Source organism: Ovis canadensis, chromosome 13 (assembly GCF_042477335.2).
Source record: "Ovis canadensis isolate MfBH-ARS-UI-01 breed Bighorn chromosome 13, ARS-UI_OviCan_v2, whole genome shotgun sequence".
Classification (NCBI taxonomy): domain Eukaryota; kingdom Metazoa; phylum Chordata; class Mammalia; order Artiodactyla; family Bovidae; genus Ovis; species Ovis canadensis.
In genome coordinates, this window is record NC_091257.1 from 48213868 (window position 1) to 48239204 (window position 25337).

Here is a 25337-nt window from a genome sequence, read left to right on the forward strand (position 1 = left end):
TGAAGGTAGCAGTGAGTCTAAAGGAGTTTCAAGAGAAGAGGGCTCTGATTATAAATCTCTACCAGTCAGGGTTCTCCCAAGAGACAAAACCCACAGGGTATATATAGATACATATCAGAGCAGGTGTTTTATAGCAGTCGGCTCATGCTGTTCTAGAGACTGAGAAGTCCTGCAGTCTGATCTGCTGTCTGCAGACTGGAGATCCCGGAAAGCCAGTGCGTGATTCAGTCTGAGTCAGATACGCTGAGACCTGGGTGGAGGGGGTGGTCCAAGGCCCAAGAGCCAGGGGGGCCAGAGTCCTTCTAGCAGGAGATGTGGGCATCTCAGCTCAAGCTGGGAGTAGATTTGCTCTCCCTCTGCCTTTCTGTTTAGCTGAGAGCCTGAACTACTCAGGATCCTGAACAAGATCCTGGGGTGATGCTCGACCCCACTGGTGAGGGCAGTCTTCTTGACGCAGTCTGCTGATGCAGCCCTAATCTCTTCTGAAGATGCCCTTACAGACACACACGCAAAAGTAATGTTTTACTGTCCATCGGAGCATCTCCTTAGCCCAGTCAAATGAACTGGGCTAGTCATCACAGGACCCAAAGGAATTGAAAGCAGGGGCTACAACAGATACTTGTGTGTCCATATTCATAGCATTATTCATGATAGCCAAGAGAATGAAGCACCCTAAGTTCCATCCACAGATGCATACATAGGCAAAATGTTGGATGTGCATACATAGAATGGGATGTTACTCAGCTTAAAAAGAAGTAAATTTTGACATATGCTAGAGCATGGGTGGAACTTGAGGATGTTATGAAGTAGGCCAGTTACAGAAAGATAAGTATTGTATGATTCCACTTATCTGAAGAGTAGTCAACTTCATAGAGACAGAAAGTGGAATGTTGGTTGCCTGGGGCTGGGGTAGAGGGGGCTGGAGGGTATGGTGTAATGGCTATAGAGTTTCAGTTTTACAGGGTGAAAAGTTCTGGAGATGAATGGTGGTGATGGTTCCTCAGAAAGAAGGACTCAGAATGATTACCTAATGTCTAGACATGCCTCAACTTGTGAAACTAGGATGAATGGCTCAGAGAAGTGCTAGACTTTTGACCACTGTCATTACAGAACAGTCCCATTCCACCTGCCCTGCTTTTCCATTAGCTGCTTGCAGAACCTGCTAAAGGGAGCTGTATTCAGGATCATCATTCTAAGTTCAGTGACTACACTTGTGGTCTAGAACGAACCCAGAATACCTATAATCATGATGAAACACTTCCTTCCTTGCCTGCTCTAGATTTTCTGGGTAAACTTGAAGTTTTGACTATTGACCTTCATGGGTATCATAAATGTTCCTACCTTTGTAGCTTAGGCTACAGAACTTCTTAAGCGTCATTCCAGAATGGTTTTGTGGGTTTAAAACTAATGGCCCTTTTTTCCCCACAGATTTTTAATCTTCAAAACAAATGTGCACTTTGAAGAATAAATTAGAAAACATAGATAAACAAAAACAAAACCAGCCATAATTCCATGAAATAAATTGCAAAAGCTTACATGATCTTTTGAACATCTTCTTTTGTACATGTATATACGTGTGTGAGAGTATACATATTTTTATATTTATAGATTCACACTACTATGTATTTAAATACCTATTTTGAGTATTTATAAAGGAATTCAGGGCTTTAGTATTTCTCGCTAGGCAATCAAAATGGTGGAAAATCATTATTTTTTTTTTCACTTGGGATACTTAAGAGGTTTTCAATATAACTTTAAGGAAGTAATGCTTCAAAACTTAAAACTAACACTGTTTGAAATTAATATAATAATAGATTATCCAAGGAGCTGTATTACACTGTTCTCAGGCAGACTTGTTAATGAATTAGGACATGTGGTAAGTTAGAAACACATTTATTTAGTTATATTTATTCAGAATATCAGTTTATAAATTCTTTTCCTTGGATAATGAACAATTTTCAAAATATTTTATTTCTGGAATCTTTATTTTTCGAAAAAACATCAAAGAACAGTTTGATGGGAATGTAAATTGCTAGCAGCCACTGTGAAGAACAGTACGGAGGTTCTTTTGAAAAGTGGGAATGAAACTACCATACAGCTCGGTAATCCCACTGCTGGACATATGCCCTGAGAAGAGTGATGGAAAAGACACATGTACCCTAGTGTTCACTGCAGCACTGCTCACAGTAGCCAGGACATGAAAGCAGCCTAGATGTCCATCAGTAGATGAGTGGATAGAGAAAGTGTGGTACATATATACAAAGGAATATTACTCAGCCATAAAAAGAATGAATTTGAGTCAGTTCTAGTGAGGTGAATAAACCTAGAACCTGTTATACAGAGTGAAGTAAATCAGGAAGAGAAAAACAATGATCATATATTAAGGCATATATATGGAATCTAGAAAAATGGTACTGATGAACCTATTTGCAGGGAAGGAATGGAGACACAGATACAGAGAACAGACTTGTGGACACAGTCGGGGGAGGAGAGAGTGGGACGAATGGAGAGGGTAGCGTAGACATGTGTAAAATGCTAGCTGGCAGGACGTTGCTATGCAACACAGGGAGCCCAGCCTGGCGTTCTGTTGAGGACCTAGAGGGCCAGGATGGGGGAGGGGAGGGAGGCTCAAGAGGGACATTGTAAAGCAATTTTCCACCAATTAAATTAAAAGAAAAAAGCATTTTTCAGAAAGTGAGAGAAAAGATAGTATGTCACCTCTTTAAATTTGTCCCATATTACTATGGATTAATTTTGTATCCTTTTGAAATTATTTTATTTTTTGTTCTTGCTGGAAACCTCAGCATCTAAGATTACATTTGTACGTGTGGTGCATACTTTCAATAATTGAACAGAGCATTTTTTTCCCCTTTGTAATTGTACCCTAAACTTTTACCCTCTGGAAATTTCAGCAACAGAGTATTCGTTGGTCATCCCCTGGGTGCTGAGTGTAGAGTTACCATTCATGTCCCCAGGGAGAGAGATTTGTAATATGAATGGCAGCAGACCAGGCAGTTGGCACCGTGGCTTCATCAGCATAAAATAGTAACTAAGTCTCGTTATTTCAGCAGAATGTCCTTCTGAGGAATTTTGTTTGCTTAACCCACCAAGGGCAAGCATCTCTGGCTGAATACTTTCAACACTGATTAATAATGAGGTTTCATCAATAAATATTAGTTTCTAGTGGCTATCTCCTTTACTTTTCTACCTTAAACAATCTGTGGACTGGGAAAACAGAAATCATTAGACTATTGAGTCAGAACTTCAGGGATCTTCAGTTCTAGACTTTGAAAGCCTGTGATAATTAAGACGTGGTCTTGCTCTGAACTCTTCAGGGGCTTACAGTTGACTAGGAGGCAGAATGACAACTAATTACTCTGTGATATGCTGGGGACAGTTAGTACATTTGAGTATGAAGTGCTGCAGCCCGGCAGCTACTGGCCAAGTATGGTTGTTTAATACTTTGAATGTGGCCAGTAAGACCGAGGAACTGAACTTATTTTAGTTACTCCAAGTTAAGATTTTAAAACTGATACTTGATTCATATATTGGAAAAATGTTTAAGATGGTTTGGAATAATTTGAATCTGAATCTACTTTTCAACTGTAAATTTTATGAAATCCAAATATATACACAGTATTTTTGATGAAAGTTTTAAGATCTGAACTGAAAAGTGCTGTAGAATACACTCTGGTTTTGAAGACTTAATTAAAAAAAAAAAGTTCAGTTTTGACATTGATGATACAGTAGAATACTAATATTTTACATACTGGTTTAAACATATGTTATTAGAATTCAGTTCACCTCTTTACTTTTACCTTTTTAATGTGGCCATTGGAAAATTTTAAATCATCTGGCTCACATGGTGTTTGCGTTAGCGCTGCTCTAGATGCACAGGAAATCAGCAAATTCTGCCCCTGATGAACAGAGGAGCATCTCAAAGAGAAAATGCCCTTTGAACCAGCTCTTTGTGGTTTGTATGTGGTTCCTGGATTGGGGACAGTTTATCATAGATAGAGGGATAGTGTTTTAAAATTTTTAGGAGCCTTAAATTCTCTGCTGTGAAATTTGAACTTCTACAATCATTGAAACGTTTGTTAATTTTATATATATATATAAATTAAAAAATATATATAAACATTTATTCCTGGGCTGGGTCCTCGTGGCTGCATGGGCTTTTCCCTAGTTGTGGCAAGCAGGGGCTACTCCCTCAGTGCGGTGCACAGGCTTCTGTTAGCAGTGGCTTTTCGTTGCAGAGCCCGGGCTCAGGTGTGCGGGCTTCAGTGGTTGTGGCGGGTGGGCTCTGTGGTTGCAGCCCCCAGGCTCTAGAGCACAGGCTCAGTAGTTGTGGCGCACAGGTTAGTTGCTCCTTGGCGTGTGGGATCTTCCTGAATCAGGGATCGAAGCCATGTCCCCTGCATCGACAGGTGGATTCTTTACCCCTGAGCCACCAGGGAAGCTCTTTTTTTGATGTTTTTGAAGTGGGTGAGTGATAAGATCAGATTTGTTTTCGGAGAAGGACTCGTGGGACTGGAGGACCATTTGGAAGAAGATGAGGAAATGGGACTTGTACTCATTCAGCCAAATGATGGAGAGAACCCAGACTGAGGTGGTTGTCTCAGGATAAGAGGGGAAGGAATTCAAGTTAGAGTAGGAGAAAGAGTTGGTGGAAGCTCCTGGAGGTAGAGAGAAGAGACGGGGTGACTCTGAGATCTCCCTGTGAGGAGCTCATGATGGTGTCGTGTGAACTTGTGAAGACAGGAGGACAGTGTATCATGGGCGGAGGTTGTGGCCGAGAAGGTGATGAGTGTGGGCGTCTGTGGAGGAGCCATGCTGATCTTAGACACCACGTCTGCCATCCAGGGGAAGGAGGTGGGTGTTTGAGAGAGAGTTTGGTTTTACTGAAGCAGTGCTGTCAGTTAAGATGTCCCAGGGAGACTGTAAACACAGGAGTCGGAAATTAGCTTCAGTACATGGATTTCATGACATCTTCTTCAGTTCTGTCAAAAGGATTTCCCTTCAGGAGCATCCTGAGGGCTTGCCACATGCGGGTGCTGTGCTAGGCGCTGAAGATGAAGAGAGAAACTGGGCAGACATTTATGCCTGGAAGGTGATCCAGCTCCAGAGAGAAAGGCGCACCTACCCCTGGGATGACAGTGCAGTGTTGTGAGTTCCGCAACAAGCTGCTGAGCAGTAAGGCCCAGGGAGGACGCACGTGAGGGCAGCAGGAGCTGACGCTGGAGAGGGTGGGCTTGATCTCCAAGGGGGAATTTGCCATTTGTTCCTTTTGGGCAAATCCCTTACATATGATAAACCCCGCGACTGTGTATGTGTGGTCTTTGGGACCCCAGGCTCTTCACTGTGGTATCTGTCAGATCCTGTCCACCCCCCGGTAGGTCCAGAGTTGTGAGTCACAATGATTTTTGTTGGTCGCGGTTTCTGCAGGTTTGGTGGCAGAGGAGTGACTCTATCAATGTGTTTGTGTGGTCCCCAGAAACCAGCATCCGTCAGGCCTCCCCGCTTTCCTGCTCGGGACCTGCCTTGTTTATGTCTATCAGGGAGGAGGCGGAGATGACAGACCTGTGATATGTGAAAGGGGTTTCAGGGTGTTGGCACAGTGATCAGAATGGGGGAGGACAGAAGCCAGGTGAAAGTGGGAGCCTTCAGTAGACAAGTGTCAGGCAGCAAGTCCTAGAGAAGTTGAGCGGCCTTGAGTTGGAATACCTGGAGAACCAGTAAGAAAAAAAAAATTATCTACCGTGAAAATAACATCTGCAAAAGCTTTCCACAGCACTGAACGCACTTAGCTCCCAGTTATTGGAAGATTGCATTTCGTTTCCTTGGGTTTTGTCAGTTTAAAAACATAAGACCGTGTGTACTTGGAAGGTCCCTCCCCACTTCATGGAGTCCCTAGCTTCCTTCTGCTTTCCGTAAGGATGCAGTTAACTTCTGCTGGGAGTCTTTTCCTGACCATGTCTTATCTTCTTCTCTCTGTTCAGTGCTGCGCTCACCTCCTGCCACTGGAGGCCTTTCCTGCCCATCTCTCCTCCTCACTCAGCTGCTGGCCCTGAAAGGCTGCCTCACGTTCACCTCCTGCCTGGCTCATGTTGTTGCTGTTTAGTCGCTAAGTTGTGCCCGACTCTTTGCGACCCCATGGACTGTGACCCACCAGGCTCCCTAGTCCATGGAATTTCTCAAGGGAGAATACTGGAGTGGGTTGCCATTTCCTTCTCCAGGGGATCTTCCTGACCCAGAGATTGAACCTGCATCTCCTGTGTCTCCTGCATTGCCGGATAGATTCCCATCTGGCTCATTATTCATTTTTAAGTGATAGTTAAATAAGTGAGTCACAGAAAATATCAGTATACTGTTGAGAGCCTGAGATCTCAATGCTGACATGCCTTTGTCTCTTCAACTTGCAAGTTTTTGTGTTAAAAAATTATTAAAGGGTAATATATTGCTCCCCCTCAGTTTGACTTTTAAGTGAGAAGACTGTCTGTTGAAAAGTCAGATTTTTCAATTTAAAATTGATGTGAAGTTTTCAGTTGTGAAACTAAAATTTCACTCCTATTTTAACTGAATATTGGCTTGTTGACAGTTTTTATTTTCTTTCTTTTTGTCCTCATTCTGCTGACTGGCCCTAATGTTATTATAATTAGCAGTTATGGTAAAGCAGAGTTTAAACAGGTAAATTACCAAAGGCAGTAAATGTCTTTTTCCACATGAATTAAATAGAATTTTAAAAGTAATTAAAATTCTATTTTGGAGTCTGATGCTTTGATAAATGTATTTTTCCTCCCATAAATCTAAAGGTATGATTATAGGTTTCAGGGACTTATACTGATTATTCAGTAATATAATTCAGCATTTATGGTAAGGTAAATATAATACTTAATACTGAAGTATTAGTACAGAGTAGCATAGCACTTGCTAGTTAAGAAACACGAGGTATAGCTAATATGTATTCTGTTCTCTAAAATTTATTTTAGAAGCAGTTATTGAATTAATGTCAAAGAGGACAACTGTCAGTATTTCTGGTATTAAAGTAAGGATTCAGGCACAATTGAAGTTTAAAGTTACCTTCTTTGTATGTGGTTCCCCAATTTTTCCTTTTGGTGGATAGTGGGAAGACTGTTTTCATCTGTGTATGGATAAAAGTGGAACAGGCCAGATCTTTTTTTAAATACCAAATTGGGTCATGTGCGGAGGTACTGGTCCCAGTTCAGTTGTTAATTAATGACAGGTATGACCCATAAAAGTAACTTTGTTTCTTTGTTCTCTTTTTGAAGTTTTTTTTTTTTTAAATATGAGAAATCCACTTATTTTTGTTGGTGGCAATTCATGAACAGTTCAGGTTTGTTCAGTTTAAGCGCATAATGTATATATTTGAAAACAGATTTTTCATTCATATATTGGAAGTACTTCTTATTGCTTATTCTTTTCCTTCGAATTATATGCTGAGTAAGAAGTGATTGGTGGTATAGACTTTAAGAATTGTCTTTTAAGTTTATATATATATACACATATATATATATTGATGGCCCAGACAGTAAAGAATCTGCCTGCAATGCAGGAGACCCAAGTTTGATCCCTGGGCTGGGAAGATCCCCTGGAGAAGGGAATGGCAATCCACTTCAGTATTCTTACCCAGAGAATTCCATGGACAGAGGATCCAGGTGGGCTACATACAGTCCTTGGGGTCCCAGAGAGTTGGACACAATTGAGTGACTAACGCTTTCACTTTTTTCATAGTGCAAGCATATTGGACCAGGGAACTGGTTTGCCATAAGTACATTTAGAAAGATTCAGTATCTTCTGAACAATAGTACACATAAAAATCACAAAGGGTACTTAAAAATACAGATTCTTCCCGCCCCCCCCCCCCAACACTTTTTTTCTTTCCCTTCCTTCTTAGTTTTTTTCCTTTTCTTGTCACTACTGTGTGTTTGGAGCTTATGAGATGACTCTGTGTATAAACTCACTATAACTTTTTTTTTGGCCCTGCTGTGCAGCATGTGGGATCTTAGTTCCCTGACCAGAGATAGAACCCATGCCCCTGCATTGGAAGCATGGAGTCTTGACCCCTGGACTACCAGGGAATTCCCAAGAAAACAGATTTTTAAAAATTGTAATTTTTAAATTTTTTCCTCTGATTTTATTGAGATATTGTTGACATATGGTACTGTACATGTTTAAGGGTATATATTATAATGACTTGGTTCACATACATCATGAGGTGATTATCACAGTAAGTTTAGTGAACATCTTCTCATTCAGATACAAAATTAAAAAGAAAGAACCTTTTTTTGTGATGAGATCTTAGGATTTACTCTCTTTCATGGAAAACATGTGGCACTATTAGTTATATTATCATGCTGCGCATTGCATGCCTAGTACTTCTTTACCTTTTAGCTTTTGACCACCTCCATCCAATTTCCTCTGCCTCTGGCAGCCACAAATCTGATCTCTTTAAGTGAGTTTGTTTGAAGTGTAATTGACCTACAACAGTTCATTGGGTCCTGTTACACAATATACTGACTTAGTATTTCTGTCTTTTCTTTCCTTGCGACTTCATGACTGTCTTTATTGCTGTGTTTGAGTTCTTTTCTCTTTTCTGTGTGTACTATTGTAGATTTTTGGTTTTGTGGTTACCATGAAGTTTATATCTGTCTATCTGTCTGTAAATGATTATTTCAAGTTGCTGATCTCTAAACACATTTTAGCAACCCTGCATTTTTACTCCCTTCTCCAATGTTTACTGTTTTTGAAATCATATTTTACACCTTTTCCTGTTTTGTATCACTTACTGTGAATATAGATGGTTTTACTACTTTTGTCTTTTAACTTTCCTATGAGGTTGATTTACTTCCTTTCCTATATATTTGGCTTTACCTTTTGTAATTTCCATGTTTCTAGTTGTGACCTTTTTTGCTTAAGAGAAGTCCCTTTAACATTTCTTGTAAAGCTGATTTGGTACTGAACTCTTACCTCTTGCTTGTCTGTAAAACTTTCGATCTCTCCATTAGATCTGAGTGAAAGCCTTATCAGGGACCCATGATGTTTATGAGCTTTTTTTCCTTCATACTTTAAAATTTTAAGTTGGAAGTGAAATGCGCTTTTCTGTTTTGCTTTTCTCATTAACCTCATAAAATTTTTTTTGTCGTGTTCAGAAACTGTTAACATTTCATTGCTTTTACGGTATTGCCTCATATATTAGATCATTATTTACTTAACTATTCTTCTATTGTTGGACATTTAGATTGTGTCTCATTTATTTCTGATAAATAACATTGGAATGAATATCTTTGCAGGAATTCTTTTCTATGTATAGATTTTTTGTCTCCCTTTTTCCTGAAAATATTTTTAAAAGCTTTTGAAACATACTGTCAAAGTGTTTTCCAAAAGGGTTCAGCTGGCTAAAATCACCAGCAATAAACTGGAGTTAACATTCATCTTCACCAGTGTTATGTTCATTAAAAAACCCGTTGTTTTGGTTCACCAGGAAAAAATGGTATGTAATTATGGAACCATCCCTTGTTGTAGTCAGTACAGGTTTTGTGTACGTATAAGCATAAATTTGGTACTTCATTCTAAGTGTTTTTTTCTACCAAGAATTTAAATTTTCAAGAGTTCTTGAGGAAGCAGCTTAGTGATCAATGAGTGGTAGTTCCCTTGAATTTTTCTGTCATTTAAACAGTTGGTAATAAACAGGGACAGTGTCTTTTTGCCGCGATCGGAATATTAAAAATACTGAGCCCTCTTCTGTTCTCTTTCTATACGTTTTGGAAATTGAAGGTTTGAGTTGATCTTAAGTTTGTACTCAATCGTTCAGTTGTGTCCAGCTCTTTGAGACCTTGTGGGCTGTAGCCCACCAGGCTCCTCTGTCAGTGGGATTTGCAGGCAAGAGTACTGGAGTGGGTTGCCATTTCCTTCTTCAGATCTAAGTTTGGAGTTAGTTTGTTAGAAAAACAAAGTTCTTATTTCTGCTGAAACTATTTGTAACAGCAAATGAACAACATTTCAAATGAACATCTGTCCAAACATTTAGTGGTAAATTAGAGTGTGAAATATTGAAGTTTTACCATTTGTCCATTGTCAGTAAACCTCTTCTAATTGTATGATCTACTTAGATTGCTGTTACGTCTCTTGATTTCAGACGTAACTCTTGTCTCTGTTTCTTGGTTAATCAGTTTTGAAGATTCTCTGATTTAAAAAAAACTAGGGTCTATTCTTTGTCTCCTTTTCCTTTCTCCTCAGTGTTTGATATTTATGTATTTATTTTTTTAAAAATATTTATTTTTGTTTATTATTTATTTGGCTGTGCCGGGTCTTAATTTTGGCATGTGGGGTCTTTTACTTGTGGCGTGTGGCACCTAGTTCCATGACCAGGATTTGAATCCAGACCCCCTGCATTGGAGTACAGAGTCTTAGCCACTGAACTACCAGGGAACCCCAATTTATATGTTTTCATTTCTTGTATTATTTCATTTGTTACCTTAAGTGGTAATTGTGAGCCTGTATCTCTGTTGTGTCACTAAGATTCCTAGACTCTGGGTTTCCCCTTGAGTTCTGGAAACTGCCTCCAAGTGGGAGTGCTGGGGGGCGGTTGGTGCTTGTCCTTCGTTTCTCCTCTTGGGGATCGTAGTTCTGAGCTGCTTGTTTTGTGGTATAAGGCCTGAAAATATTTGTTTCCTGTATTTTATTTACTTTTCTAGTTGTTCATGCCAGGAACATGATTTTGGATCCTCCTGGCTGGAAACTGGAGTCTTTTAATGGCTTCTTAACTCCTGAATCTAGTGATTGCTTCATGGCCCTTGTATTGAAGTCTTCAGAGGGAAGCAAGTTCCTTTTCTTTTTAAATACCATCTTTTCCTGTGAGGCTGCCTACTTCTGACTTTCTATCTCCTTTACTGGATCCTCCTACTTTGCCTGGTACCTTACTAATTGCATCAGTAATTGTAATATTACCACCGAAAGTCACCCTTGCCAGACCCCATGCTAACTTGATACCTGTGTTCTCATTTTAATTCATAAAGCAACTGCTTAGTATTCTCTAGGGGTCTGTGTTACCCCTACTTTCCTTCTGTGTATTCTCAAGTTTAGGGCCCCATCTGTTTGCTGATGACTTTTATATTTTTAGCATTGATTTCTATACTGAGCTCTCAATCTGTCTACCTGATAGTCTGAGCATTTCCACCCAGACTTTTAAAAGGAATACTGACCTACTTCAGTGTAAGTGGAAGTCCTCTGTCTTTCTGTGTCCTATTCTTCATCTCAGTGTTATTTAACCCATGGTTAAACACATACCAAAGAACAAGCTTCCCACAGACAGACACGCTCTGCACGCTAGTTTCCCTTTCTACTCTCTCCTTGCACCTAGCCCTGCTCCCCCATTCCTGCTCTCCTTGTCTAGTTGCACTTCTCATCTTTGGTCTGTTACTGGCCTCCTTCCTAACTGATCGCTGCTTCTAGTTGTGTTCATCTAAAATCTGCAGTATTCTTACATTTTAAATCAGAATATGCTTCCTGGCTTAACTTGTCCAGTGATCCCTTAGATGCTGCTGGGCAACATCTGCTTTTGAACACGACACACAAATCTTGTTCAGGCATTCACTTCTCTTTACATCTTTCTTGTGTTGCTCCTATCACCTGCCCTCTCAGTCGGCATCCTCCCCGACCACACCATGCTTTTTTAAAATGTTTGTTTTTGTGGCTTCCTGCATCCGCAGCTTTGACTTGGCTAATACTTTCGTGTTCATTTTTGAGGCTTATTCCCTTGTTTCCAGGCCTCTTCATTTTTTGCTCCCACACTCTCCCACGTGTACCTCTAACAGTATGTCTATTATGCATTTAAAGGATCTTTGTTTCACTTTCTTTCACTGTATTAGAGGTCCTAGAAGACAAGACATTTTAAAACTCATACTTGTAACCTTTGCACTGCGGAGTGCTTAACTGTCAGTCCACTTTTAGGTAGTACCTGTCTTAAATGACATGATTGTCCATCCTTGTTCCCAGATAGAAATGTGGATGTTTCCTGGTCACCTGTCTTTATCACGTGTAACCAGTTCCGAGTTTTTCAGTTCTGCTTTTACTGGGGTATATGTGTTTGCATTCTTTTGTTCACTTGTTTGTTTGCTTGTTCATTCAATAAATTTCCCTCAGGGCTGCTGCCTCTAAGACTGTGAACTAACTAAATTGCATGCCAAACATTGCATTGAATTTGTAGAATTTATAGATTAATTTTTGGAGGAGTACCATGTAAGTATTAATATAATTTTTGGTCCTTGAGGAAAGTTGTATAAGTATTCCTTTTTTTTTTTTTAAAGCTTACTTGTGTTTTAACAGTTCTCTTAGTGTAGATGAGATTTAAAAAATTCTGTTATATTTTCTAATTTGTCATTGCTCATCTGTTGGGAACTGACCAAATGATCATCTTATCTGGCCAACTTACTAAACTTCTTAGTACTTTTCATAGGCTTAGGTTTTCAAATATTGGTTACATCAGTGACAAATATCAGGGTTGTTTTCCTTCGAGTACTTAGGAGTTCACTTATTTTTTGGGGTCTTAGTACATTTCCTATCTTAGTACATTTGTTGAATAAAAACAGTGATATTTGGCATCCTGGAATTATTCTGGACTTTAATGAAAATGCTACTTTCTTAGCGGTACTTTGCTGAGTATGATGTTTATTTTGAATAACTTGTAAAGTTATTTTAAGGAGGCATCACCTATTCACTTGCTAAGAGTTTTATCCTTAATCCATGTTGAATTTTATCAGTAACTTGGTTGGCATCAGTGATGATCAAGTTAATATATTAATGCAAAGAATTACAGTAATAGATTTTCTGAAGACAGATCCTCAACATTTCTCCTTTTGCCTGATTTATTTAATGCAGTGCTAGATTTGAGTGCTAATGGTTTATTGAGTATATTTTCATTTCCATTTTTAAGTAAAATTGGTTTATACTTTTATTTCACTTAGTTCTCTGCTTTTGTTTCAGAATTATGCTAGCGTTATAAACTTGTTAAAGCATTTCACTTTTTATTTAAATTGGAAAAACTGAGTTGTCTTAACAACAGAAATTAGTTAATTAGTTATTTCTTAAAGCTCTAGTAGCATGTGTCATAAAATTATTTAGAAAATGGCTATTTCTTGGCATCTTTATTTCCCCAAGTCTAGTAAAGTACCAGGGGCAAAGAGCTTCTTTAACTCTTGTTGAATTCTCCAGATAAGTTTCTAGAAAGTGATTTACTATGTAGAATTGTTTGTTATATTAACAGAGTTTGTTTTAGTCAGAGAAGCATTGTTACCCTGGCTAATTCAACAGGATATGGAATTAGTCTGGAAATGAAATACATGGAAATCTGTCTTCATGGATAGATTTTCTTCATAGAAAGATGCTGTTTGGTGATAGTCTGAATTCTAAGCTGACCTTTATAGGAAAATGGTCTCATTAGTATCACTCAATAGAGTATTTGCATAATTACCATGTGTAAAAAGACCAAAGGTAACCATTTTGTAAATGTATTCATGTCTTGGGTTATTTTTACTATTTTCTTTTTTTTAAAGCTTATTCTGTGATTTAGAGTCATTATAATTAATTTATAAGTAAATGATATTTTAGAAGTTAAAGAGCTTTAATTTCAATCAAATTGATTCAGTATATACATTCACATTTCCCCCTTTTAAAAAATTCACTGTTTTCAGATATTCATAAAACTCTGGTATATTGTAGAAGTAATGGGACATCTGAGTGGTTCTCAGATTAATATGGCAAAGCAGTGGTTCTCACCCAGGGGCAGTGATGTCCCCACAGAACATTTGGCTGCATCTGGAGACTCTTTAATTGTCACAGTGGGAGGAAACCACTATCATTGAGTAGGTGGAGGCCGGAGGTGCTAGTGGACATAATGTACTGCACAGGATAGCCTCCTATAAAAAAGGATCTGTCCCTAAATGTTAGTGATGCCAAGGCTGAGAAACTCTGTTGTAAAAGGAAAGCTAATATACACAAACACCCAACATAAAAATGTGTTCTTAGATGTGTGCTTATTCTTTCAGCAGCTATAACTCTAACAGTACAGTTTACAAGGTCCTTATGCAAAGTGTGTGAAGAGTATTCTGCTCTTGACTGACATCTAGTGAGACATTTACAAATAAATGTAAAACTGAAAGTTGAAATTAAATAAGCATGTAAATCAGAGTTACAGCTAGTTTTTTTCTGCTCTTAGGAATTTCACATATAAATAAACTAAGAAGAGAGTAAAGATTTGTTTAGGGCTACTGAGAAACAGGCTTCCCAGGTGGCTCAGTGGTAAAGAATCCGCCTGCCAATGCAGGAGACACAAGAGACGCAGGTTGGATCCCTGAGTTGGGAACATTCGTTGGAAAAAGGAAATAGCAGCCCAGTCCAATATTCTTGCCTGAAAAATCCCATGGATAGAGGAGCCTGGCAAGCTACAATCCATAAGGTCAAAAAGAGCCGGGCACAACTGAGCAGCTGAGCACACACGTGCACACGCACACGCACTGAGAAATTATGTCTGAGGAGGAGTGGTATGTGGTAAATTCTTGGCTGAAGTACTACTGTATCGCCTTTATCTTTTACTTATATTCTTGATTTAATATGAGAGCTTAGGATATAAAATTTTTTCATAGTTTTTTGAGTAAGTGCTGACTTCTGTGTAAGACTTTTTGTATTTTAAAAATTGCTTAAAAATCATTTAGTTTTAGAGCCAGTGGAGACCTAAGTGGTTTAATCCAATTTCTTCACTTACAGAGATTAAACAGTTCTATTTCATAGAGATGAAGTGATCTGATCTGTGGTTTTGCAGCTTGTCAGGCCAGATCTTAAACTGGAGCCCACTGCTCCTGACTTCTAGTTGAGTGTGCTCTCAGGGTGAGGGGAAGTGATTAAGTGCACTCTGGGGTCTTCTGAAAGCTTTTATGTTTGTTTTTCAAACTATGAATATTAAAACTGTTAAATTCTTATTTTTTCAAACTATGAACATTAAAACTTAAATTCTCATTTCCTTTAAAGGAATATATATATACCCCTCCATATATGTTTTAAAATGAATTTGTATTTATGTTTATAAATCTCATGTTTTATTTAATTTTTATTTATCAGCATTATACATGTGTAAACATGGATATTTCGAATCTTTCATAGGCAACGACACCTCCAAATCAAGGGCGACCTGATTCTCCCGTCTACGCTAACCTGCAGGAACTGAAGATATCCCAGTCGGCTCTTCCCCCGGTCCCCGGAAGCCCAGCAATTCAGATTAATGGAGAATGGGAAACTCATAAAGATAGTTCAGGGCGTTGTTATTACTATAACAGAGGTACACAGGAAAGAACTTGGAAACCCCCTCGTTGGACTCGAGATACGAACGCAAGCAAAGGAGATTCCCAGAGTCCAGGGGATCAAGAGGTATGAGGAGCTAGGGGGTCAACCAGTGAGTTACGGAGCTTCTTCTCTTTTCGTTTCTCAGAGAAGTAAATCGGTTTGCTTCTAACCTTTGAAATCTCAAAGATACTAAATCTTCTTTCCAAGTTTTATCATATTACTGCTTGTTGCTTCCTAGTGTATAGACAGACAGCAGCTAGCCCTGTGGCATGCTTACTTGTCTAGAGTTTACTGGGTTAATGCTGCCTATTGCCCTTGATTTCCCTCACATGCTAGAAGATACTAATCCAGTCATCGTTGTTGCCAAAGCAGTTACGATTTTTTAGAAAAAGAAGGGGAGAAAATATGTGATGTGATTTAGCCAAACAAAAACCCAGTTATTTGATGCTTTTCTTTATGATTTGATGGGACTGGCAAGATACTTCTCAGTTTTTGTTAGAGGTACAAGATCACTTTTTATGACTGTGTACGGGAGATAAGTATAATATAAGTCCTTTGCTACAGGCTGAACGTCCTCTAAGTCTGACAGTTCACTCTAAAAACATTATTTCTTGATTGGCTGGTTGTTTTCTGTTTTTTTGGCCGTGCCATGTAGCTTGTGGGACCTTAGTTCCCCTACCAGGGATCGAATCTGTGTAGCTGCAGTAGAATTGTGAATCTTAACCACTGAACTACCAGGGAAGTCCCTAAAATCATTATTTTCTCTGACAAGTGTCCATACCATTTCCCCAACCTTGGTTTCATAGACACACACACAGAGACACATAGTCAGTGCAGCACACACACATACCCCTGGAGGGTGGCATCACACACACACACACCCTTACCCCCCATCCACGCACACACACCCACCCACACCCACCCCTACCCCCCATCCACACACACACACACACACCCCTACCCCCATCCACACACACACACACCCCTACCCCCCATCCACACACACACACGCCCACACCACCCCCATCCACACACACCCACACCCACGCCTACCCCCCATCCACACACACACACCCTTACTCCCCCATCCACACACACACACACACCCCTACCCCCCCATCCACACACCCACCCACCCCCCTACCCCCATCCACACCCACCCACACACACACCCACACCCCTACCCCCATCCACACACACACACACACACCTCTACCCCCATCCACATGCACACCTCTACCCCCCCATCCACACACACACACACACACACACACCTATCCCCCCATACACACACACACACCTCTACCCCCCATCCACATGCACACCTCTACCCCCCCATCCACACACACACACACCCCTACCCCATCCACACACACACACACCCCCACACACCCCTACCCCCCATCCACACACACACACACACCTCTACTCCCCATCCACACACACACACACACCCCTACCCCCATCCACACACACACACACCTCCCTCTACCCCCCATCCACACATACACCTCTACCCCCCATCCACCATCCACACATATATACACACACTCCTCTACTCCCCGGTCCCCCCGGAGGGCAGTGCAGTGAATTGGCCAGAGATCCCCTGGGACTGTGCAGGTCTGCAGAGAATCCTGGGTGGGAGGGATGGAAAGGAGTTAGCATCCTGCTGGTTGGTAGGCGGCAGCCCCTGCACACCCAGGACACCTGTCCTTAGGGCAGCTGACTTGTCCAGCAGAAATAGAGCTCCGGCTAGGTGGGAGCTGGAGAAATCAGGTAACACATCCTGTGTGTAGCAGAGTCTAAGAGCTTTGTATAGTTAATAACCCCTCCTCTTGTCCTGTTTTTCAGTTGGTTATTTATAGCTATGCTTTGGTGGTAGCTTGTATTAAACTTTCAGAGTTGAGGAATGAGGTGGAGGGTTAGTGAGAAATTGTTCACATGTTACTATAATAAGAGAAGTGTTAGGGAAGTGATTTGAATTTGTGTGTCTAGAAAGATTTGAAAGTAAGTTGTCCTGTGTGTCCATAATAAAGTAAAGTCTTATCAATTGGAAGAATTAGGGAAATGGCTAAATTATAGAAGAAAAGGATTTAAAGTACACACGGAAACTGGAATAGCCTTTCTTAGGTTTCTGTTACACTTCAGAGACTAGATGGGAGTGATCTCTAAATCGCAGTCTGAGCAAGCTCACTCCTCTACTCTCTGCACATAATTGTGTAAAAATAGGTGTTTCCAGAGTGGCCGGGGCACACCTTCCAGTAACTTTTTGAGAAAGGTTGTGTATGGAGGTAAAATTGAGACCATGTGTGTTAAAATGTTGACACTGTACTCTCACATTTAATCGAGAGTTTGCCTGAGTGCAGAATTCTAGGTTGGAGATAATTTTTTCTCACAGTTGCGAGGCATTTTGAACTTGACTTTATGGTGATCTTGGTCAGCTGCGTGTTGGATGTCTCCAGTGTTGGAACCGTGAGGTCTTCCCTTTGAGACTGACCAGTCTCTGCAGAAGTCGGATCACTGGCCAGTAAGAGCTGCCCAGGGTGTTGGCTGCAGCATTTATTTCACACACAGCCCCTTAGTCTCCCCTCTTTCTGTTTGGTACCCATGTTCCAGTTGTGCCTGTTGTTTCCCAGCTCAGAATTCCTCTTGAGAGGGAATCAGTCCCAGTGCTTCTGCTGCAGGAAGGGAGCGGGCACACCTGGTGGCCAGGCGTGAGAAGGGGATCCTGGCTATCTCAGTCCTCAGATGAGTGCCTCGGTTCCAGGAGGAACCCGAGCCATTTGAAGACGTTGCTGTGTAAACTTGGATTTCATCTTTCCTCCTCAGTGCCACCCCAGCCCCCACCCGTTTAGATTCTGCTTGCTTTGTGGATAATTTAGGTTTTTGTTCATCTGCTTCTCAGCTTCCAGAGTTCTGCGGCTCTTGTGTCTTTCTGTGTTCTCCTGTTGTTGGGGGTTCAGATCTTTTTGAGCTTATTTCGATACTGTTATCTTGTTGGGGTTCAAATGGGAGCAAACCTCTCTTTCATTCTAACTCAGAAGCTTGTTATTTTAGTGGTTGCCCTAGAACAGTGGTTCTCACCTAGGACAGTTTTGTCTGCAGGAAACATTAGGCAGTGTCTGGGGATGTTTTGAGTTGTTACAGCTCAGGAAGGGTTACCAGTGTCTCGTGGGTAGAGGCCAGAGAAACTATCATGCATCCTGTGATTCACACAACAGCTCCCACCACTAGGAATAATCTGGCCCTAACTGTCTGTGCTGCTGCTGCTAAGAAATGCTACCTTAGAACCTGTAACTGGCGTATGTGTCAACATCTACAATTAATCAGCATCTGCTTGCTCCTTGAAACCCTGTCCCCTGTCTTCGAGTGCTGTGGGGCTTTTTGTTGTTGTTTATTTCCATTTTCTAGTCCCCTTTGCCCCCCACAACTGTTGTACATTTGTTGTTTAGTGACTAATTCATGTCCAGCTCTTTTGTGATCCCATGGACACTAGCCCACTAAGCTCCTCTGTCCATGGGTTTTCTCTCAGCGAGAATACTGGAGTGGGTTGCCATTTCCTTCTCCAGGGATCTTCCCAGCCCAGGGATTGAACCCGTGCCGCCTGCTTGGCAGGTGGGTTCTTTACCACTGAGCCACCAGGGAAGCCTCACTGTTGTACATGGTGACTCTTAAAATTAATCCTCATATTTACCACTTTCTTTTTCAGATTTCTTGCCTTAAGTACATACCCATACCTTTAAATTTCCTTGGTGAGCCTCCATTAGTGATAGAGTCTTGGTTTTCATTTACCTGGAAATTTATTTTTCATTATTTTTCAAGACTGCCTTTACCTGGTACACAATTAAAAGGTGATTGTTTGCTTTTTGTTTTTTCCTAGTTCCTTGAGACTTACTCTCATGTTTTCAGGCTTCTGTTATTAATATGCACAATTTAGTCTGTAGGTCTCTTCTTGCAGGAGGCTTTGAGGACCTTGTGCCTGTAATTTCACTGTGATGTGATTAGGTGAAGTTATCTTTTTTTATTTCCTGCCCAGGCTTTGTTGGGAATCTGAAATTTGTGGAGTTTCTGCCTTTGATTAACTGTGGGAAGTTCATATATATATATATATGCATTATCTATATACAGCTCCTGTCTCATTTTCTCTTTCCTCTCATTTTGGGACTTTGATTAGATAAGTGTTTAATGTGCTTACTCCGTTAGTCATGTTTCTTGATTTCCGTTATACTTAACATTTTATTGCTGTCCCTCTCCGTGTTTTGTCTTCAGTCATTTCAAGTTAGGCTCCTGTTTGCTGTTGGTCTCTTCATCATGTGTGTGTGTTTGATATTAAACCAACCCTTGAACTTAAAAAATGTGTTATTTTTAATTTGTTGGGTGGAACTACCCATGTTACTAGTTTGAAGAGTGTGAAACATACAAAAAAGTGGAAAGAATAGCACATTGAGCTCCGATATGCTAGGGACCCTTCATCTGGATGTGCAGGTTGTTACCACTTCACCGCATTTGCCTCGTTTCTTTCTTTCTTTCTTTGACTGGACTGGGTCTTCCTTTCTTCACGACGGCTTTTCTAGTTGCGGTGAGCAGGAGCTACTCTAGTTGCGGTGTGCAGGCTTCTCTGCGGAGCTTGGACCCTAGGGTGCATGGACTTCAAAAGTTGCACACATTTCTTTCTACCTCCTTTCACCCTTCTATCTCCACTATTTTATTCTGAATCATTTGTCCAGACAATGTAATGTTGTATTCTCTAAGTATAAGGACTTTTTCCAGTAAAACAAATTGAAAACATATTGAAAAATGCATTTATCACATCCAAGAAATTTAATATCTGAATATCATTTAATACAAAGTTAACATTCGGTGTTTCTCACTGGTTAGTTAATATCCTTTATGTTTTTATTCCTGCAGTAAAGGATCCACTGAATGATCGTATATTGCATTTCTTTGTCATATTTTTCTTGGCTCTTATTTTCTACTTTATTTTTGATAATTTCAGTATATAAAGTCTTTAAGGAGTCTGAATACGCTGTTTTCCTGCTGACTCTCACTCATGCTGTTTGTTTCATATCGTGTGTGTATGTTTTAATGTGAGATGATAGTTGTTGGAAATCATAGATAACAAATCTTTACTGCTAATGTTGAAAGTTTCTTCCTTCTGAGAGGCTTTCCTTGTGTTTCTCTCAGGTGCCTGGGGAAACTAGTATCCTATGAACATTTGAAACTAAATTTTCAGTTTTAGTTTCCCTAGGCCACCTAGGTAGTAGTAATTTGAATGCATAAAGACTGGCTTGTTGGGTTCTCCCCTGATTTCCCCCAGTTATTCCTGTGATTTTCCTAGTGTGCAGTAGAGGGACAAGATTTGTTTCTGGTTTACCCTGTAATCTACAGGTAGAATTCTTTGGGGTCCCCTGTTTATTGGGGGACTCCCTGCCTTACCTACGTTGTCCCAAGTCCTGTTTCCCAGTACGTATGCATGGTCTTGAAAACTAATGTTTTAGCTCAAGGTTTGGCAAATGCCTTCTTGGAGAATGCTGCCTTTTTATTCTCTTTACCGATCTGGATTCTTGCTTCCAGTTAGTTTTGTTCCTTGGTATTTCTTAACCTCTTGCTCCTTCATGGTTTTGGAAAAAATTATGATGTAACATGATGTGACGTTTGTATATATTGCCAAAATGATCACAATGAACCTAGTTAACACCTGTCCCCATACCTAGTTTAGAATTTCTTTTTCTGGGAATGAGAACTTTTAAAATCTACTCTTTTAGCAGATTTCAGATGTGCAGTGTTGTATTATTAACTTTGTAACCGTGCTGTAGATTCCATCCTCGGGACTTAATTTGTTTTGTCACTAGGAGTCTGCGCCTTGTGACCTTCTTCACCCATCGCCCACGTCTCTGTCAACCACTAGTCTGTTCTCTGTGCTGATGAGCTTGCTTGTTTGGTTTGTTTTCACATTCCACATGTGAGTGAGATCACTGTGTATTTGTCTTTCTTCTGCAGGTTATTTCATTTAACATACTGGCATCAAAATCTATCCATGTTGTCACAAATTACTAAATTTCTTTTTTTTTTTTAATGTCTGAATAATATTCTCCGTACAGATTGCCTTTGATTTTGTTTCTAAAAGATTCTTATTGTACCACTCTGATAGTAGCTTATGTTTTAAGTGATCTCAATTAGATTAAAATAATCCTGATTTTTCAGTTAGGTTTTCCTTTTTTTTTAAACCATTGCTATTACAAAACATGAACAGCTCACTCCATTCAAGACTTTAAGTTGTCTTTGTCAGTTTTTATGGACATGTTACTGACATTAGGTTGTTTGTTATTTGTACAACATTGAGAATCTACACATCTGAGTGTTTCAGACCAAATATGGTGGTAGAAAATTTGATCTATTGAGTAGATGTAATTGTAGACACTGTTTTACCTGAACGTGACCCTGGAAGGGTCCCTTGCAGAATTAGCTCAGTAAATATTACACTGAATTTCTTAATCTTTCGGTATTATGCTTGAATTCATTCAATTCTTTTTTTCTTTTAAAGTATAGTTTTGAATAGTTTTTAACAAGCATTTGTGTTGAGTGAGTCAGGAAAACTTTATGATCAATTACAAAATAAAATACAGTGTTACAGAGCTAGCGTCTTTCCCTCCCCTCTCCCATCCCACATACTTTAAAAGAATTAGCTCAAGATATATTTATTAAGCACTTTTTGCTGGGTGTTTGGCTAGGAACTTGTGATTAATAGGTGAAATTTTCAAGTATCTCAGTCTAATGAAGAGCCCTCACCTCCTACTTTGCTTACACATAGATGTGCGTACATACATTTGCTCTATCCCCATCATTTTTTAACCTGATTTCAGTTGAAAGTAGCACAGCATAGAAGGTAGCATTTTTATCTCTCAGTCTGAAAACACTGTTTTCAGTTTCATTATAGTGAACATTTATAGGCTTGCATTAATGCAATATAATAACTTATTAATTTCCCCACACCACTTACAATGTACCATTAAAAAGACTAAACAATTTGTTTTGAGAATTAAATATTTGAATATATTTAAGATCTTTTAGTATGTATAGCCAAATAAAGTCAATTGCTTAGATTTTCAGCTGCTGTATATGTGTATTCAAAGAAGAACAATCCTATGTTTCTGACTATTTGTAGCTTCTTTCATCAGAAGAAAACTACCACAGCATTTGTCTCAGCCAGTCAGATAGTCAGTGTGGTTCTCCTCCAAGGGGTTGGTCAGAAGAGTTGGATGAACGTGGGCATACCTTATATACCAGTGACTATACTAATGAAAAGGTACATTCTTTTTTTCTCATCTAGTTTTCTTGGCAGATTCCTCTCATAAAATCGTTGTGTACTGAAGCTCTAGTAGTATTTTAAAAACTCATGAAAATATTTTCTTGCAATTCTGTAGCCCTGTCAGCTGACAGTCTGAAAACTCAGTGTAACTACTGATTGATTCATGGTTTTAAACTGCTTCCAGTTATCATAATTTTTGTGGTGTCAACCTGTTTAAGACAGAACCTTTTTAAGAGTAGACCCGTTGAGTGTCATTCCGTTTATGCCTCTTCAGTAAACATATTTCTTTGTGTTTTTCTTGGCAAATAGTTTTTTGGGAATAGTTTTCTCAACATGTCATAATAATCCCCCTCACTTCCTACATTGCTTTATCTTTTATAACCAAGTTATGTAAAACAAGAACCATGGATCTAGTGCTTTATGATTAATAAATTAGTGTGAGAATACTTGTTGTAATTTTATGTGTTTATCATCAGAGAGGGTAATGGTTGTTTGTGCTAGTTTAAAGAATAAAAGCCTTGGGAATAAATGGAGATAGGTTTTTTCACTCCACATTGTTTCTTTAATTATTTAACACTGGAACACATGAAAACAATAATTTTCATTTATTTCACAATCAAGATCATATGTTTTAGTCTTTATTCCTTCATATTTCCGGTATTACGTGAAGTTTTGTTGTCGGTGTTACTTAAATTGTATGAATAAGCTGTGTTGGCTACTGCAGGTAATTAATTCCTAAGGGTTTGTATGAAGTTTGGATTAAATTGTCTATTAGTTTCATCCTTAAAGATTGAAGAAAAATTCCCTTTTGTTAATTTCTCAACCCTGATTTCAGGGTTGTGTGTCCTTGTGACCACATACCTACATATATATGTTGTCCACATATGTATCTTTGTATCTTTATGTTATCCATTTCTTGTTGTGTTGCTAAGTGGTGTTTGGATCACTAGCTTGACACTGGATGAAAGAGAGAAAATAAATTTGCGTTTAATATTTAGTTCCTTATTTTTATTGACTTAAAATGCAAGTCTGTTAGTATAAGTTTGTTATATTTCTTTTGGAATGTTTTTGAGCAAATAGAATAAAATTCATAAGAATATCATCTAATACCTATGATTTTATAAGCTTAAGCTCAACTCTATTTGTGTTTAAAATAAAACACCTGTTTTGTTTTTATAGTGGCTCAAGCATGTTGACGATCAAGGCAGACAGTATTACTACAGTGCGGATGGATCTCGGTCAGAATGGGAGTTGCCAAAGGTAATAAACCTTAGCACTGAGTTTCTGTGTAAAAATAGTGGATGAAGTAATACCTGAAAATGGTTACAACAGGTTTATTTTAAAATTTTTATTCAGCTCTTGAAAAGCAGCAAGACTAGTTTTTCCATAATTCATTGAGAATCTTTTGCTTAAATTACTCTGTGACATACATTTATCTTATAACTGTATAATATTGAGAATCTCTATTTAAAAGTTCTTTGATTCAGTTTTTTATTGTTCCTGGATCCAAGATCCCCTTTAAGTGGCAGTAACGTAAAGAGTTCTCTTAAATTTGTTGAGTTTTCTGCATGAAGTTGGTGTTAAACTTACTTAAAAGAAAAACAACTCAGTATTCAAGTTTATTCTTGTATGTAGAAGTGTATTATAGTTGAATCAGTCATTAGCAGCATGTAGTAATGAGACCTTCCAGGGTCTAAAGATAAATGTACCAGGGCTGAGTTTATCTAAAGCAGTAGGTTTCAAAATGGTTGTGTACTTAACCACTGTTAGTATTAAGATATAAATATATGTAAATATTAATGATATCTGAGCAAACATTTACATTTTAATTGGTACCTTATTTTAACATTTTAGAAAACACCTATGAGTAGCAGATGTATCTGTAGTGTCAATTATCAGATAGACATTAGTTTCTAAATAAATTTTTCTTTTTCCCAAAGTAAGTCAATTTAAAGAAAAATATTTAGAGATACATGGATATAGAAAAGATCATTAAAAAATATAGTGCAGTGGATAGAATAAACTATATTCAGAGGGACAGGAAGATAACAAATATTAAAACATGGTTAAAGGAGATGGAAGGGGTGGAAAGTTTCCTGTATGTACAAATGAGGAATTCTCGAAGAAGAAAATGGAAGAAGTGGTAGAGAAATAGTATTTTGGAAATATAATTTCTTGGAATTTTCTGAAACTAAAGGAAGGCATGAGTCTTCAACTGGAGCCTTCAATACTGACCAGAACACAGAAAAATAAATACACATATTGACAAATTTTGCTGAATTTGTGGAACTTCAGTAGAGGGAGACAATCTTAAAAGCCATCAAAAGGTAAAAAGCAAGGTTACCTGTGGTGGCAGTTTGCATCATTTGATCCATTCCTCACCCACTCCCATATCAGTGCTTTTTGCTGTGTACCTCCGTAGTGACCTCTTGCTGTGAATGGGGGCATATTGTTCTGCTGTTACCATGACTGAATATAGTCTAGACATGTGACTTGCTTCCACTGATGGGATGTGAGCAAATGTGTCCTGAACATGGTATTGAAAAGGGCTTGTACACCAGGGCTTGCTTTCCCACCTCTGCCTCTGCTGTGAGAGGAATGTATGGTCCTAGGTAGAGTAAATAAATACATTTTAAGAAGATGAACAGAGTCTCAGAGATCTGTGGGACCATAC

General features: G+C 39.2%; 1 protein-coding gene across 26 annotated transcripts in view; it reads left to right on the plus strand.

Moving 5' to 3' along the window:
* Positions 1-25337, plus strand: part of ARHGAP12 (Rho GTPase activating protein 12) — a 117644-nt gene that overhangs the window by 44446 nt on the left and 47861 nt on the right. For 10 of the 26 annotated variants that reach the window (XM_069547669.1, XM_069547676.1, XM_069547679.1 and 7 more), the window contains 2 exons: positions 15175-15438; positions 23843-23923. In XM_069547669.1, the coding sequence (XP_069403770.1) occupies positions 15175-15438; positions 23843-23923 (345 nt within the window). Of the gene's footprint in view, positions 1-15174; positions 15439-22519; positions 22661-23842; positions 23924-25337 lie in introns of all 26 variants that reach the window. The other 16 variants (XM_069547663.1, XM_069547665.1, XM_069547664.1 and 13 more) reach the window with 2 other exon arrangements.